This window comes from Pseudophryne corroboree, chromosome 1 (assembly GCF_028390025.1).
Source record: "Pseudophryne corroboree isolate aPseCor3 chromosome 1, aPseCor3.hap2, whole genome shotgun sequence".
Lineage (NCBI taxonomy): Eukaryota > Metazoa > Chordata > Amphibia > Anura > Myobatrachidae > Pseudophryne > Pseudophryne corroboree.
Window position 1 is genome coordinate 906,828,929 of NC_086444.1, and position 15,092 is coordinate 906,844,020.

The 15,092-nt window shown below is 46.0% G+C and overlaps 1 protein-coding gene across 12 annotated transcripts in view; it reads left to right on the plus strand.

Moving 5' to 3' along the window:
* Window positions 1-15,092, plus strand: part of BLTP1 (bridge-like lipid transfer protein family member 1) — a 705,550-nt gene that overhangs the window by 463,907 nt on the left and 226,551 nt on the right. For 11 of the 12 annotated variants that reach the window (XM_063920260.1, XM_063920265.1, XM_063920266.1 and 8 more), the window contains 3 exons: window positions 4,296-4,346; window positions 5,885-6,091; window positions 14,431-14,669. In XM_063920260.1, the coding sequence (XP_063776330.1) occupies window positions 4,296-4,346; window positions 5,885-6,091; window positions 14,431-14,669 (497 nt within the window). The remainder of the gene's footprint in view (window positions 1-4,295; window positions 4,347-5,884; window positions 6,092-14,430; window positions 14,670-15,092) is intronic. The other variant, XM_063920263.1, reaches the window with a different exon arrangement.

Genomic DNA, 15,092 nt, shown 5'->3' on the forward strand with positions numbered 1-15,092 from the left:
GACTGGCTACGGTTCCTCTGATCATCACCAAAGTCATGGCCGTAATGACGGCACATCTCTGTCTCTAGGGAGTCAGGATCCTGCCGTATCTGGACGACTTGCTGATTCTGGCAGACTCCCACAATGTCCTCCTCTGTAATCTACAACTGAAGGTAAGCTTCCTACAAGCCCACGGGTGGCTCATCAATTGGAAGAAATCCTCGTTGGTCCTAGCTCAGAACATGGTGCACCTGGAGGCACTCCTGGACACACAGTCAACAACTGTTTCTGTCTCCAGAAAAAGTCCTGAGACTTCAAGACAGGATAAGATGCTTCCTTTGTCGCCCCAGAGTGTCGATATACTCGGCGATGCAAGTACTTTTTAAAAACAGATACTCACTGCCAAGGTCTTGTTTTTACTGGCTATTGCCTCTGCTAAACGGGTGTTGGACTTAGGTGCATTGTCCTGTCGTCCACCCTCTCTAATATTTCATCATGACCGGGCAGTTCTTAGAACTCGCCCGGGTTATTTACCTAAGGTGGTGTCATCTTTTTACCTTAACCAAGAGATTGTGGTTCTGGCCTTTATCTCTTCTGATTTGTCCTCCAAAGAGCGATCTTTGGGTGGGGTATGGACTCTCCGTATATATGTGGAGAGGACTGCCCCTATCAGGAGGTCGGATTCCCTTTTTGTTTGGTTTGGTTTACACAAACGTGGCTGGCCTGCGAATAAGCAAATCTTGGCAAGATGGTTTAGAATGGTGATTGCACAAGCTTATGCGCAGGCTGGTCTCCCAGCTCCTGCTGCTATTCATGCCCATTCTACTCGGCTTGTTGGACCTTCTTGGCTGGCCCGCCGTGGTGCGTCCACAGAACAATTGTGCAAGGCGGCTAAGTGGTTCTCTGTGAACACGTTTATTAGGTTCTATGCCTTTCATACTTCCACCTCCCAGGATGCTTCTTTTGGACACCAGGTTCTCATACACACTAAGGCGCGTCCCCTCCCTTGAGGAACTGCTTTAGGACATCCCCGATGTTTCCCTGTGGAAACCAATGTAACCTGCTGCAGAAAAGAAGAGTTATGGTAGACTTACCATTGTTAACTCTCTTTCTGCAAGGTACATTGGGTTCCACAGGGCGCCCACCCTGACGCACCTAGCTTCTATGGGTTTGTATGGCATTAGCCGCTGGTCCCTTCTCCTGTCGTGAGAATGTGGTTCTATGTGACTAACATCTACCTTCTCTCTTACCTGCTCCTGCATTGGACTGGTTAGCGAAACTGAGCTCACAGTGCCTTGAGGCGGGGTTATAGAGGAGGCCCCAATGCATCCTGGGACAGCCTAAAGCTTTAGCCTGTTGGTGCCTCTCGATCAATATCCACTCTACACTCCCCTGATGTTTCCCTGTGGAACCCAGTGTACCTCGCAGAAAGAAAGTTAACAATGGTAAGTCTACCATAATGTGCCTTTTCTCACTGCCTTATAACCTACGATTGATGCTTTCACATGTCATTGCTTACAATGTGTTGCTGGTCCCATTGATGTGCAAGCAAATATGACCATTAACCGATTAAGTGGGAGATGTATTATAGTGGCACGTATCATGCTGCTATAGCACTTCATGCTTCACCTCTTTACCAAGGCAAAGTTGGACTTAACACCGATGAGATGTATTACCATCTCGTCTGCCGGAGCCCCTCCAGCGATCACAGTCAGAGCCCACAGTGCATCAGCTTAGGGCTGATGCACTGTGTCACTCCTTCTGGCCGGCTCACTGGGCATGCGTGATATCTCGCTATTATCACAAATCATCTATGCAGCCAGGAGCCAGCATCCGCCACAGCCAGAGACAGATCTGTCCCTGCAGTGTGGAATGGGCAACGACACCTGCAGCTCTCGATATCAATAGTGCCACTGACCATTCATACATTTCCCGGCATATCAGAGTGCCATCTTGTAGCCTCTGTCATGTAGCACACACTGCCAGAGTCATACATGGGGAGAAGCGGTATCATTCAATATAGTGGGCGGTATTCAAGTGATATATCACGCCCAATCTCCTCTCTAAAGTGATCCCCGTTATCGCGCATATTGCGCCCATAGTAATCAGGTTTAGCTGCGTAAAGGGTTGGGTGCCCTTGCTACCCCAGGGGTAGCGAGCTGAAATGATTATACCAGTCCCGTCAGCAGAAACAGAACGGGTGTGGAAGGGGGTGAAAATAATTGAATACCACCCAATGTTCGCTGATAGTGCTTCCCTCCCATAATTGAGGATCATACATCTACCCCTATGTTCTATGTCATATTTAAGAATTTCAATATGACATTTTGACAGTAGAATTGGGTACTTTTCTTCAGTAAAATACATTAAAGAGCAGATACTAATGTAATAGGTTTTGATAATCTGAACATGTTTAATGCATTTAGAATAATATTATATCTTATAATACAGTTTTGTTCACATATACCAATCAAATCTGTTATAATTTGCTCTTTTAAACTATTTTAAGGGAAATTAATAAAAACATTAGACTTTTTTAAGATAATAAGTTTACTTTGCAACTGTTCTGCAAATCTGAATTTTACTAAGCCTACATTATCACATTATAAGGGGTATATTCAATTAAAGTCTGCTCCATTCCGACATGTATTTGTCGGAATGGATCCGACAACCCCTATTCAATCCCCATCTTAATTCAACTTTTTCAAGTCGAATTTTAGATGGGACCCAGAGGAGGAGAGGGGAGGATCAGCGCTACAGTAGCGCTGCAGCAGGATGTCACTCAGCCGCCCGACCTCACGGCAGCGTGCTGGAGCCCGGTGGAAGCTGCCGTGAGGTCGGGCGGCTGAGTGACAACCAGCTGCAGCGCTGATCTCTCCTGTGTGCCCGCCGGCTGTACCCCCCCCTCCCCCCCCCCCCCCCGTCTCCCTGCGGCTCCCCCCCTCGCCTCCTCCGGGTCCGCATGTCATTCCGACATCATTTTGATGACGGACTGAGATGGTTGAAAAGGGGGCCAAAACCTGTCGGATTTGGCCCCGTTTTCGACATAAACACGTGGATCGGCAGCTATTCCGCCGATCCACGTACTTGTTGAAAAGTTTAGCAAAATATTGAATAAGTCAAATCAGGAATTCCACCTTAAAAAGTCGAAAACTGACGTCTTTTCGACAGACGGCAGTTTTCAACTTCAATTGAATATACCCCTAAGTTACTATACATTTTTACATATCAACTAATTCAAATTTAGAGCAGTTTTTGACACACTTAACATTTAAGGATAGGTTTAAAGAACCTAGGGGTTGATGTATTAAGCCTGGAGAAGTGATAAAGAAGTGATAAGTAGAAGGTGATAACGCACCAGCCAATCAGCTCCTGTCATTTCAAACCCGTAATGATCACCTTCCACTTATCTCTGCTTTATCAGTTCTCCAGGCTTAATACATCTGCCCCAGATTTTGTATTTGTATCAGGATTTGGAATACTTAAAGAAGCAATCCCATGTTTTTATTATCTTAAATCGCAAGTTACATACCTTTTAAAATATATGTATGATGGCAGTTTTTCTCTGGCATCCTACTATAAATTAGTCATCTTTCAAAATCACTCTAGAGGGAAAACTTTTGTGGATGCTACTCTCATGCTGTCAGCATGTTAAGAGATGGTAGAGGCGTAGAATGAAGCAAGAGGATTATAGTAAAAACGGAACACAGGTTGAGCATTTCAGGACCTCACAACATGGTGTCATGTAACTGTGGTGTCCATGGTGATAGCCACATAGCAGTGTAGAAAATCACTAATAGCAGTCTAAAAAATGAGAAGAAAATGATCAAGCTCCTTCTTATAGCCTTCCACAGTGATTTATGTTAAAAGTTTTTTTTTGTTTTTTTTAATGGGATTGCTGCTTTTAGGGTGAGAATCTCTAAATTTAATAAAAGGCTATGTTTTCTGGTAAAGACCGTGCAGTTTGACTTAAGCCATCTGACATACTGGGGTCATTCCTCTTCCCCGCGAAGTATGGCTGACTCGCAGATTTTTCTTTGCAACCCCATAGGGATGTGAGCAAAAACTGTGAGTTGGACACTAAAACGGGTAGTGAGGGTTGCAAGTTTGGGCGCTGTTTCTGGTGTTTACAGACACCCTTCACGGGGAATAGGATGGAATAGAATTCGATGCGAAAATATAAGCTTGTGGCCTCACTTTTCCAACCTCCAGTTATATTGTTTGCAGTATTTAACAAACCAGTGTTGCATAATTGTTTGTTTATTCTTTGATTTGTTTTTGTTTCTTCTTGCTTTCTCTTGTACCTTCATCTTTAGACTGGAGGATTTCCCTACATCTCCAACAAGCACAGCCAAACAAGAGTTTCTGTATGTCTTGATAATTGTTTAGTGGTTGTGACCTTGTGATGTGTTTCTATTATGTGCTTTATATGAAGTCCTCCTACAGAGATTTTATTTCTATGGCATGTAATGGTTTGGCCTGTTTTTTTTTATTTTTACAAAAACAGAAATGCAGTAAGCCATTTAGAAATTAGATTAAACCTGGGTAAGTATTTGGATTCAGTAGGGTCATGTTGTAGTTTAAATATTTGAAATATATGTATTAGTTTGTCATGAGCTGCTAAAGCAGAACTAGAATTTAATAAAAACTTGAGATCATGAGTTTTAAAAGATGGTCCCAACATATAATCATCTGTGCAGAGTCTAATTGTGGATTTTTGCTAGAGAAATCCTGTTTAGATTTTGCTCTATAAGGAATTTCATAGCGTTAACTCTGTTACACAGCTACAGTACCTTAATCTCCAACTTGAATAAACACTTCAATTGTAACAGTCTCACTACGATTAGGAGTTGCTTACTTAGAATTTATCTGTGCAATTATTTAAAAAAAAAAAAAAAGGCTAAAGCAAACATAGGTTAACGGTGACCTTTCGGGGTTTGGAGCACATTGGTCTTTAATAAATGCTTTTTAAAAACCAATTGTTGTAGGAACCAGCGTTACTACCGTACCATCAATGGCACTAGATAATAAAAAGCCAGTCTTCAGTGCGTTCGTGTACAGGATGTAGTGAGCCTACAGTTATACCCCTTTTCAGACTAGCATAAATTTCCTGGGTTATTGCACGTAAACGCACATCAACCTGGGATTTTGCTTAGTCTGAAAGGGTCCTGAATGAATATCCCGGGTCAAGCGTCCCGACATTTAATCTCAGGTTGCGACCTGGGTTGAAGCCGGAATCGACCCAAGATGTGGTGCAGTGTGAACGGTAAGCCCGGGTCCAGGCGACCGGGCACCCGTTCTCTGCATAGGAGGAAACGCCACTTGGAGATGATCATCCTGTAGTGTCTGTGGTGACGTCACCAACTCGGCAATATGCTGGGTTGGTCCGCAAGTCTGTAAAGGGGTCTCAAGCCAGGTCGTACCCCGGGAAGCACCCGTGTACAAATTCCTGGGTGCGACCCGACTCTGCCAATCTGAAAGGGGTATAACTTTACTCTGTGTGGGTGTGGGACTCCTGTTATAGTCTTACAGCGTTTTCAGTGTTTACTTACTGCTGAAAGAGATTCTAAAGTAGAATTCCCTTGTTCTATATCCAAGCCCTGAAAATATATTTGGTTTTCCACTAATGTGTATTAGTACAACCAGATAATCATTATTATTCTTCTAATAACATCAGGATATTAATCATCACAGAGAATACTGAATCATTCATATAATACATCAAATACTGTTCAGTGTGGCGCTTTTTTCTGTACCTTGTCGTCTCTGTAAGCTTAATAAACATAAGCATGAGTGTAGATAACGCATGTACTGTAGATGTGCAACCTGTCTCTTATTTCACATTTACATAGTTGGAAAGATGCACAGAATAAATGTGTTAAATCTGTCATTTCTATTTATCCAGGACGGTGGTAAAGTGCAGCATTGCAAAATCCCAGGCTCTTTATAGTGCCCAAAGAGGCCTGAGGACAAGCAACGCTGCTGTTTTCAAAGTTGGAGCCATCAGCATAAACATTCCACAGCACCCAGCTACACTGCACAGCATGATGGTGCGCAGCTCCCACCAACTCTCCAAGCAGATCTCAGACCTCATCCGGCAGCCATCCACTGTGTGAGTCACAATATGCACATTAGAAATGCAAACGTTTTTTCATGATCATCTGCCGCTCCCTAGAAGTTGCTCAGAAAGCAAGATAAGGCTACTGGAAACACTATTTCTTTTACGTCCTAGAGGATGCTGGGGACTCCGTAAGGACCATGGGGTATAGACGGGCTCCGCAGGAGACATGGGCACTACAAAGAACTTTTAGTATGGCTGTGCACTGGCTCCTTCCTCTATGCCCCTCCTCCAGACCTCAGTTAGATCTCGTGCCCAGAGGAGATAGGGTGCATTACAGGGGAGCTCTCCTGAGTTTCTCTGAAAAAGAATTTTGTTAGGTTTTTTATTTTCAGGGAGCACTGCTGGCAACAGGCACCCTGCGTCGTAGGACTGAGGAGAGAGAAGCAGCCCTACTTAAGTGATAGGCTCTGCTTCTTAGGCTACTGGACACCATTAGCTCCAGAGGGAGTCGGAACGCAGGTCTCACCCTGCCGTTCTTCCCAGAGCCGCGCCGCCGTCCTCCTCGCAGAGCCGGAAGATAGAAGCCGGGTGAGTATAAGAAGAAAAGAAGACTTCAAGGCGGCAGAAGACTTCAGATCTTCACTGAGGTAAGCGCGCAGCGGTAACGCTGCGCGCCATTGCTCCCACACACAAGGCACTGATGGGTGCAGGGCGCAGGGGGGCGCCCTGGGCAGCAATAAACCTCTAGTGCTGGCAAACATACATATATAATCTACAGAGGCACTATATATCATAACCCCCGCCAGTATTGTAAAAATGAGCGGGACCGAAGCCCGCCGGTGAGGGGGCAGAGCTTGATCCCTCAGCACGGAAAGCGCCATTTTCTCCACAGCATGGAGCTGGCTCCCCGGACTCTTCCCTGCTGGGGGGAGGGCACTTATTAGCAGCAGTGAATGTATATAATGTGATATATATATATATATATATATATATAATTTATTTATATAAAAGCGCTGTTTTATCTGGGAATTCTTTTTCCGGTGTCAGTGGCGCTGGGTGTGTGCTGGCATACTCTCTCTCTGTCTCTCCAAAGGGCCTTATTAGGGATCTGTCTCCATATAAATATCCCTGTGTGTGTGGGGTTGTGTCGGTATGTGTGTCAGCATGTCTGAAGCGGAAGGCTCATCTAAGGAGGAGGTGGAGCAGATGATTGTGGTGTCTCCGTCGGCAACGCCGACACCTAATTGGTTGGACATGTGGAATGTTTTAAATGCAAATGTAAATTTATTACATAAGAGATTGGACATAGCAGAGTCCAAGGATTTGACTGTGTCACAGGGCCCTTCAGGGTCTCAAAAACGTCCCCTGTCCCAAATAGTAGACACTGATACCGACACGGATTCTGACTCCAGTGTTGACTATGATAATGCAAGGTTACATCCAAGGGTGGCAAAAAGTATTCAATTTTTGATTATTGCAATAAAAGATGTTTTGCATATCACAGATGACCCCGCTGTCCCTGACACTAGGGTACACAGGTTTAAGGTAAAGAAACCTGAGGTAGCATTTCCCCCATCTTATGAGCTGAACGCATGATTTGAAAAGGATGGGGAAACTCCAGACAAAAAACTGCAGATTCCCAAAAGAATTATTATGGCGTATCCTTTCCCCTCAAAGGACAGGAGACGGTGGGAATCATCACCCACGGTCGACAAGGCCTTAACACGCTTATCTAAAAAGGTGGCCCTACCGTCCCTGGACACGGTGACACTAAAATGTCCTGCGGATTGCAGGCATGAAACTACCTTAAAATCAATTTATACACATACGGGGGCTTTGCTCAGACCGGCAATAACATCGGCTTGGGTTTGTAGCGCGGTAGCAGCTTGGACAGATACCTTGTCAGCTGATATCGATACCCTAGATAGGGATACCAGTTTATTGACCTTAGGTCACATCAAAGACGCAGTCATATATGCTGTGGACCAGCCAATGGACGGGTGATGCCGACTCAAAGAGACATATGGAAATTTCGTCTTACAAGGGTGAGCTTTTAATTGGGGAAGGTCTCGCGGACCTGGTTTCAACAGTTACCGCGGGTAAATCTATCTTTTTTTGCCTTATGTTCCCCCACAGCAAAAGAAAACGCTGCAGTATCAGATGCAGTCCTCTCAGTCGCATAAGTACAGAAGAGGTCGGGGCTCTTCCTTCCTCGCCAGAGGTAAGGGTAGAGGGAAAAAGAATGCCTGCTACGGCCAGTTCCCAGGAACAGAAGTTCTCCCCGGCTTCTACTAAATCCACCGCATGACGCTGGGGCTCCACGGAGGGAGTCCGCTCCGGTGGGGGCACGTCTTCGACTCTTCAGCCACGTCTGGGTTTAGTCGGATGTGGATCCTTGGGTGATGGAAATTGTGTCCCAAGGTTACAAGCTGGAATTCAAAGACGTGCCTCCCCGCCGATTCTTCAAATCGGCTTTACCAACGTCTCCCCCCAGAGAGGGAGATAGTGTGGGCTGCAATTCGAAAGCTGTGGCTACAGCAAGTGATTATCAGAAATTCCCTTAATGCAACAGGGAAAAGGGTACTATTCAACCCTATTTGGGGCAATCGAAACCGGATGGCTTGGTCAGACCCATTCTCAACATAAAATCCCTGAACCTGTACTTAAAAAGGTTCAAGTTCAAGATGGAATCGCTCAGTGCAGTGATCTACAGCCTGGAAGGGGGGGGACTTTATGGTGTCACTAGACATAAAGGATGCATACCTTCATGTCCCCATTTATCCTCCTCATCAAGCGTACCTGAGATTCGCTGTACAGGCCTGTCATTTCCAATTTCAGATGTTGCCATTTGGGCTTTCCACGGCCCCAAGGGTTTTCACCAAGGTAATGGCGGAAGTAATGGTACTCCTGCGCAGGCAGGGAGTCACAATTATCCCGTACTTGGACGATCTCCTGATAAAAGCGAGATCAAAGGAACACTTGCAGAAAAGCGGGTCGTCTTCCCTAAGAGTGCTGCAGCAACATGGCTGGATTCTAAATCTACCAAAGTCACAGTTGGTTTCAACAACTCGGCTGTCTTTCTTAGGCATGATTCTGGACACAGAACAGAAGAGGTTTTTTTTCTCCCAATGGGAAAAGCCCTGGAACTCCAGAACAGGGTCAGAGACCTGTTAAAACAAAAAAGAGTGTCAGTCCATCAATGCACTCGAGTACTGGAGAAAATGGCGGCAACCTACGAGGCCATCCCCTTCGGCAGGTTTCAGGCATGGACTTTTCAGTGGGACCTTCTGGACAAGTGGTCCGGGTGTCCTCTTCCAATACATCGGAAGATAACCCTGTCCCCCAGGGCCAGGGTCTCTCCTGTGGTGGCTGCAGAGTGCTCATCTTCTAGAAGGTCGTAGGTTCGGCATTCAGGACTGGGTTCTGGTGACCACGGACGCGAGCATCCGAGGATGGGGAGCAGTCACACAAGGAAGACATTTTCAGGGACTGTGGTCAAGCCAGGAGGCTTGCCTACACATCTACATACTGGAATTAAGGGCCGTTTACAACGGCCTACGACAATCGGAGAATCTTCTTTGCGACCTACCGGTTCTGATTCAATCAGACAACGTTACAGCTGTGGCTCATGTAAACCGCCAAGGCGATACAAAGAGCAGAGTGGCAATGGCGGAAGCCACCAGGATACTGCGGTGGGCAGAAAATCACGTAAGCGCTCTTTCAGCGATATTCATTCCGGGAGTGGACAACTGGGAAGCAGTCTTCCTCAGCAGACACGATCTCCATCCAGGAGAGTGGGGACTTCATCAAGAAGTCTTTGCAGAGATAACAAGTCGTTGGGAGCTTCCTCAAATAGAAATGATGGCATCACGCCTCAACAAGAAGCTTTGGAGGTATTGCGCCAGGTCAAGGGACCCTCAGGCAGTAGCGGTGGACGCCCTGGTGACACCATGGGTGTTTCAGTCGGTCTATGTGTTTCCTCCTCTTCCTCTCATCTCAAAAATATTGGGAATCAATAGAAAGAAAAGAGTACTGACAATACTCATTGTTCCAGATTGGCCTCGTAGGGCCTGGTATTCAGATCTTCAGGGGATGCCCACAGAAGATCCGTGGCCTCTTCCTCTCAGAGAGGACCTGTTGCAGCAGGGGCCCTGCGTGTTCCAAGACTTACCGCGGTTACGTTTGACGGCATGGCGGTTGAACACCGTAAACTAGCGGAGAAGGGTATTCCGGAAGAAGTCATCCCTACTCTGATAAGGGCTAGGAAGGAAGTGACGGCGAAACATTATCACTGTATCTGAAGAAAGTATGTATCTTGGTGTGAAGCCAAGAATGATCCTGTGAAGATACGGATTCTCTGATCACTCAGGTAAACAGTTTAGTAAAGTGGCAAATGCCCTTTATTGTAAATATACACACACAGTACACTAAACCAGTAACTATTACATGCCAGGATGGTATCTTACTTACTACCCATGACACCAACATCTTCTTGGAACTGGCATTCATTCACCATTTCTTCATTTTCCACCTCTGAAAATGGGAAGGTATAGTGCATCTCCTCCTGGGGTATCTGAATGACAGACCCCACTTCCTTCTCATTTTCAGTAGCCTCCCCCAGTATAGCACATGGGACAGCTAAAAGCCCAGCAGATACACAACTCATCCGTTCCTCTGAATTTCCTGGTATAGGGTAGTGCAGGGTAGCATTCACTGCACTTACCTGCTCGGTATGACCCAGACACCACTGTCTCCTGGGGTAGTCCAGCACGACCTGCTCCCTGGTCTGTTCACGCCATCTCAGTGTGGATTCCATCAGCCGACTGCTCGAGCTATCCATCCTCTGACCCAGTCGCTGGCTCTGCGAATCTCCTCTGTATGAAACGTCAGACGCGACGTTGCGTCGCTGGCACCTGCCCTGGGGCTCATCCTGATGGGACAGGGCAGTCTGTAGAACGGTGGCTGCTGGTGCAAGAGTCCGCACTGTAGGACTGTTGTCTGGTAATTCCAGCACCTCCTTTATTACCCGCATCCGATCCTCTGGTGTTGCGCAATCTCCCAGTGCTTCTAGACGGGCCTGTAATACCTCCGGTGTCTTTTCAAACTTTTCTCCAACCTTCCCCTCTCTAAGGGCTTTCAGACGGGGTTGTACTAACCCTCGGGATCCCACCTCCGATCCTCTGCTCTCCCTGCGGTTACTGGCATCGAATGTCCCGGCTGTAGGTCTCAACCACTCCGTCACTTGTTCCTCCTCATCTGACTCCTCAGAGTCCTCCTCCTCATCACAAGGGTGTTCTTGATCCCATTTCAGCCATTTCGCAATTAATGATTCCTTTACATCTGTTGCGGTCACCTTAATACCTCGTGCTCGACAGACCATATGCAGGAATCTCTTGTTGAGGTTTTTGTACACCTCTGTTTCTGCCTCCATACTGCTGACTTTCCAAACGTACTAAACTTTTCAGCAAGATACCTGGCTACTGTGTGCCAAACTGTTTACAAGGCTCTTAGGTGCCCTCCGCTGACACCTCTCGCAGCCTTACCCAGGGTAAACTGGGAATGAGTGACCCCACTGCTTGCCACCAATTGTGAAGATAGGGATTCTCTGATCACTCAGGTAAACAGTTTAGTAAAGTGGCAAATGCCCTTTATTGTAAATATACACACAGTACACTAAAACAGTAACTATTACATGCCAGGATGGTATCTTACTTACTAAGTCCCCACAGTAGTTTAGAATTACAGTCTCCTGCCAGCCTGCCAGCAGTAGTTCTGAGTCCCCTGGTCTGGGATACCAGCTCACACAGTGCCCTTTTCCACTGATGGCACCGCAATGCCTAGTCGGTGTCTCCACTACAGAGGTACATCCACTCTCTCTGTCCTTCTGTGTAGATCTCTCCCTCAGTGCACGTCCAGTAGCCTCTTGAAACCAGTGGATTCCAACAATGCTTCTAGGCCTCAGCACACTGGCAGCACTATCTTACCAGTAGCTTTCAGAAGCCAAACACATCACTCCTCTCAGGCCAGGAACTTCCATGCACTCTCTGTTTCAATAGCCTCTGTTATCCTCAAACCTTTGTCTGTCCTACCATAAGGCGACACCTTCTGGCTCTGTATTGGGTGGGTTACATTAAAGGGGCTGACTACAGAACACTTTCAGATAGACCTACTTTAACATGCCCAGGCATGCCTCTAGCACACAATAGATGTTAACTAAATGAACCTTAATTAATCTGATTGTGTGGCCTGGAATCCATTGTGTGGGTAAGAATGAGGGGGGTGTATGGACTGACATCTGAGACTGGCTGTATCTCCAACAGCAAACACACAGGTTATCAAAGCAGCCACATGGGGGGGACACACACATTATTTTACAAACTATAATACAATAACCAGTACATTCATATATATACATCTTCATATGCATTCTGTACAAAACATCAGGCTAGACATATTATTCCCTGTTAAACACAAACACATATAACAGAGGGATAATGTTTCACAATAATATGTGATGTCCAGTTCTATTGGGAATCCAGGCAGCATGCGGTATAGGTGATAACCAAGTTCTGTCCGGTCTCTTTACACTAACGCACTGAATCCAGAAACAGGCTGGCAAAAAGTACTCCTCATGAGCCAGCTGGGCTGCGTCCGTTACAGATCCTACGGAAGGTTTCCACTTGGGCCGTTTTATCCACTTTCTACAGACAGGAGTGGATATGGGCCTAACGTGAGGCTCCATTAAGGTACAGATTTCGGCCCTGTCTATATTCTTCCAGAAGGAATTGGCTTCTCTCCCAGAAGTCCAAACTTTTGTAAAGGGAGTGCTACACATCCAGCCTCCTTTTGTGCTCCCAGTAGCACCATGGGACCTTGACTTAGTGTTACAGTTCCTTAAATCGCACTGGTTTGAGCCTTTTCAAACAGTTGAATTGAAATTTCTCACTTGGAAAGTGGTCATGTTATTGGCCTTGGCATCTGCAAGGCGGGTGTCCGAATTGGCGGCTTTGTCTCACAAGAGCCCCTATCTGATTTTCCAGGTGGATAGAGCGGAATGGAGGACTCGTCCTCAATATCTACCTAAGGTGGTTTCGTCTTTTCACATGAACCAACCTATTGTGCTGCCTGTGGCTACGGGGGACTTGGAGGACTCCAAGTCCCTGGATGTAGTCAGGGCCTTAAAAATTTATGTAGCCAGGACGGCTAGGGTTAGGAAAACAGAGGTTCTGTTTGTCCTGTATGCAGCCAACAAGGTTGGCGCTCCTGCTTCTAAGCAGACTATTGCTCGCTGGATCTGTGACACGATTCAGCAGGTTCATTCTACGGCTGGATTGCTGTTACCAAATTCGGTAAAGGCCCATTCCAGTAGGAAGGTTGGCTCTTCTTGGGCGGCTGCCCGAGGCGTCTCGGCATTACAGCTTTGCCAAGCAGCTACTTGGTCGGGTTCAAACACTTTTGCAAAATTCTACAAGTTTGATACCCTGGCTGGTGAGGACCTTGCGTTTGCTCAGTCGGTGCTGCAGAGTCATCCGCACTCTCCCGCCCGGTTGGGAGCTTTGGTATAAACCCCATGGTCCTTATGGAGTCCCCAGCATCCTCTAGGACGTAAGAGAAAATAAGATTTTAAACCTACCGGTAAATCTTTTTCTCCTAGTCCGTAGAGGATGCTGGGCGCCCGTCCCAGTGCGGACTAAATCTGCAAGACTTGTGTATATAGTTGTTGCTTACATAAGGGTTATGTTACAGTTGGAATCGGTCTTTGACTGATACTGTTTTTTTGTTCATACTGTTAACTGATTGCGTATATTCCAGGTTATATGGTATGATTGGTGTGGGCTGGTATGAATATTGCCCTTAGATTAACAAAATCCTTTCCTCATATTGTCCATCTCCTCTGGGCACAGTTCTCTAACTGAGGTCTGGAGGAGGGGCATAGAGGGAGGAGCCAGTGCACACCCATACTAAAAGTTCTTTATAGTGCCCATGTCTCCTGCGGAGCCTGTCTATACCCCATGGTCCTTACGGAGTCCCCAGCATCCTCTACGGACTAGGAGAAAAAGATTTACTGGTAGGTTTAAAATCTTATTATAATAAGTGAATTTGGCACGTTGTACAGTATGTTTTCAGTAAAATAACAAGAGATGCTACAAATAAACAGATTGCTTTAGGAATGTATTGTAAGCTGACTGAGCAAGATTCTTTGGAGGGAATTCAAATGTTTGAAAAGTCAGTTTGGTGTCTGTTTTTCCCTATTTCTAATAGACACGAAAAAACAGACATCCAACCAACTTTTCAAACATTTGAATTCCCCCATTTGTGTTATTTGTTCATGAAATTTGCACACTGTATCCTCAACTTCAATCATGATTACAGTTGGATCTCTTTCACAGGGTGCCCCCTCCTAAAGAGGATGTTGCAACTCCTTTACTTTCTGAAAAGACCCCCACAAGTGTAAACCAAACTCCAATTGAAACCAATGTATTTCCCCAACTCCCAGAGGGACTGGAGAAGAAGCCTATTGTCCTTAAGTTCAGTGCAATGCTGGATGGCATTGCTATAGGAGCTGCACTTCTGCCATCACTTAAAGCAGAATATAAAATGGGAAGAATGAGAAGTCATGGAATGACAGGTAGGTGTCAATTTAAGTTGTTATTTTGCTATAAATATGGGCAAAATGTAACAGACTGCAAGTTGTGGAAGTGACGTGTTGTTGTCCATTTATCTGTGAGATGAATCAACAAAACATTGGCACTTTCCACAACCTGCAGACTATTACATTTGGACATGTGAGTGTTTTCTTACTTTATGTGCCTCTTTGGCTACCACTTCACCAAAGACCTCATTGTGGCACTTTAATATGCTCTTCTCTATTTTATCACTAGGCTTGATGCAAACAGATTTTCTCTAACGTCCTAAGTGGATGCTGGGACTCCGTAAGGACCATGGGGAATAGCGGCTCCGCAGGAGACTGGGCACAAAAGTAAAAGCTTGAACTAGCTGGTGTGCACTGGCTCCTCCCCCTATGACCCTCCTCCAAGCCTCAGTTAGATTT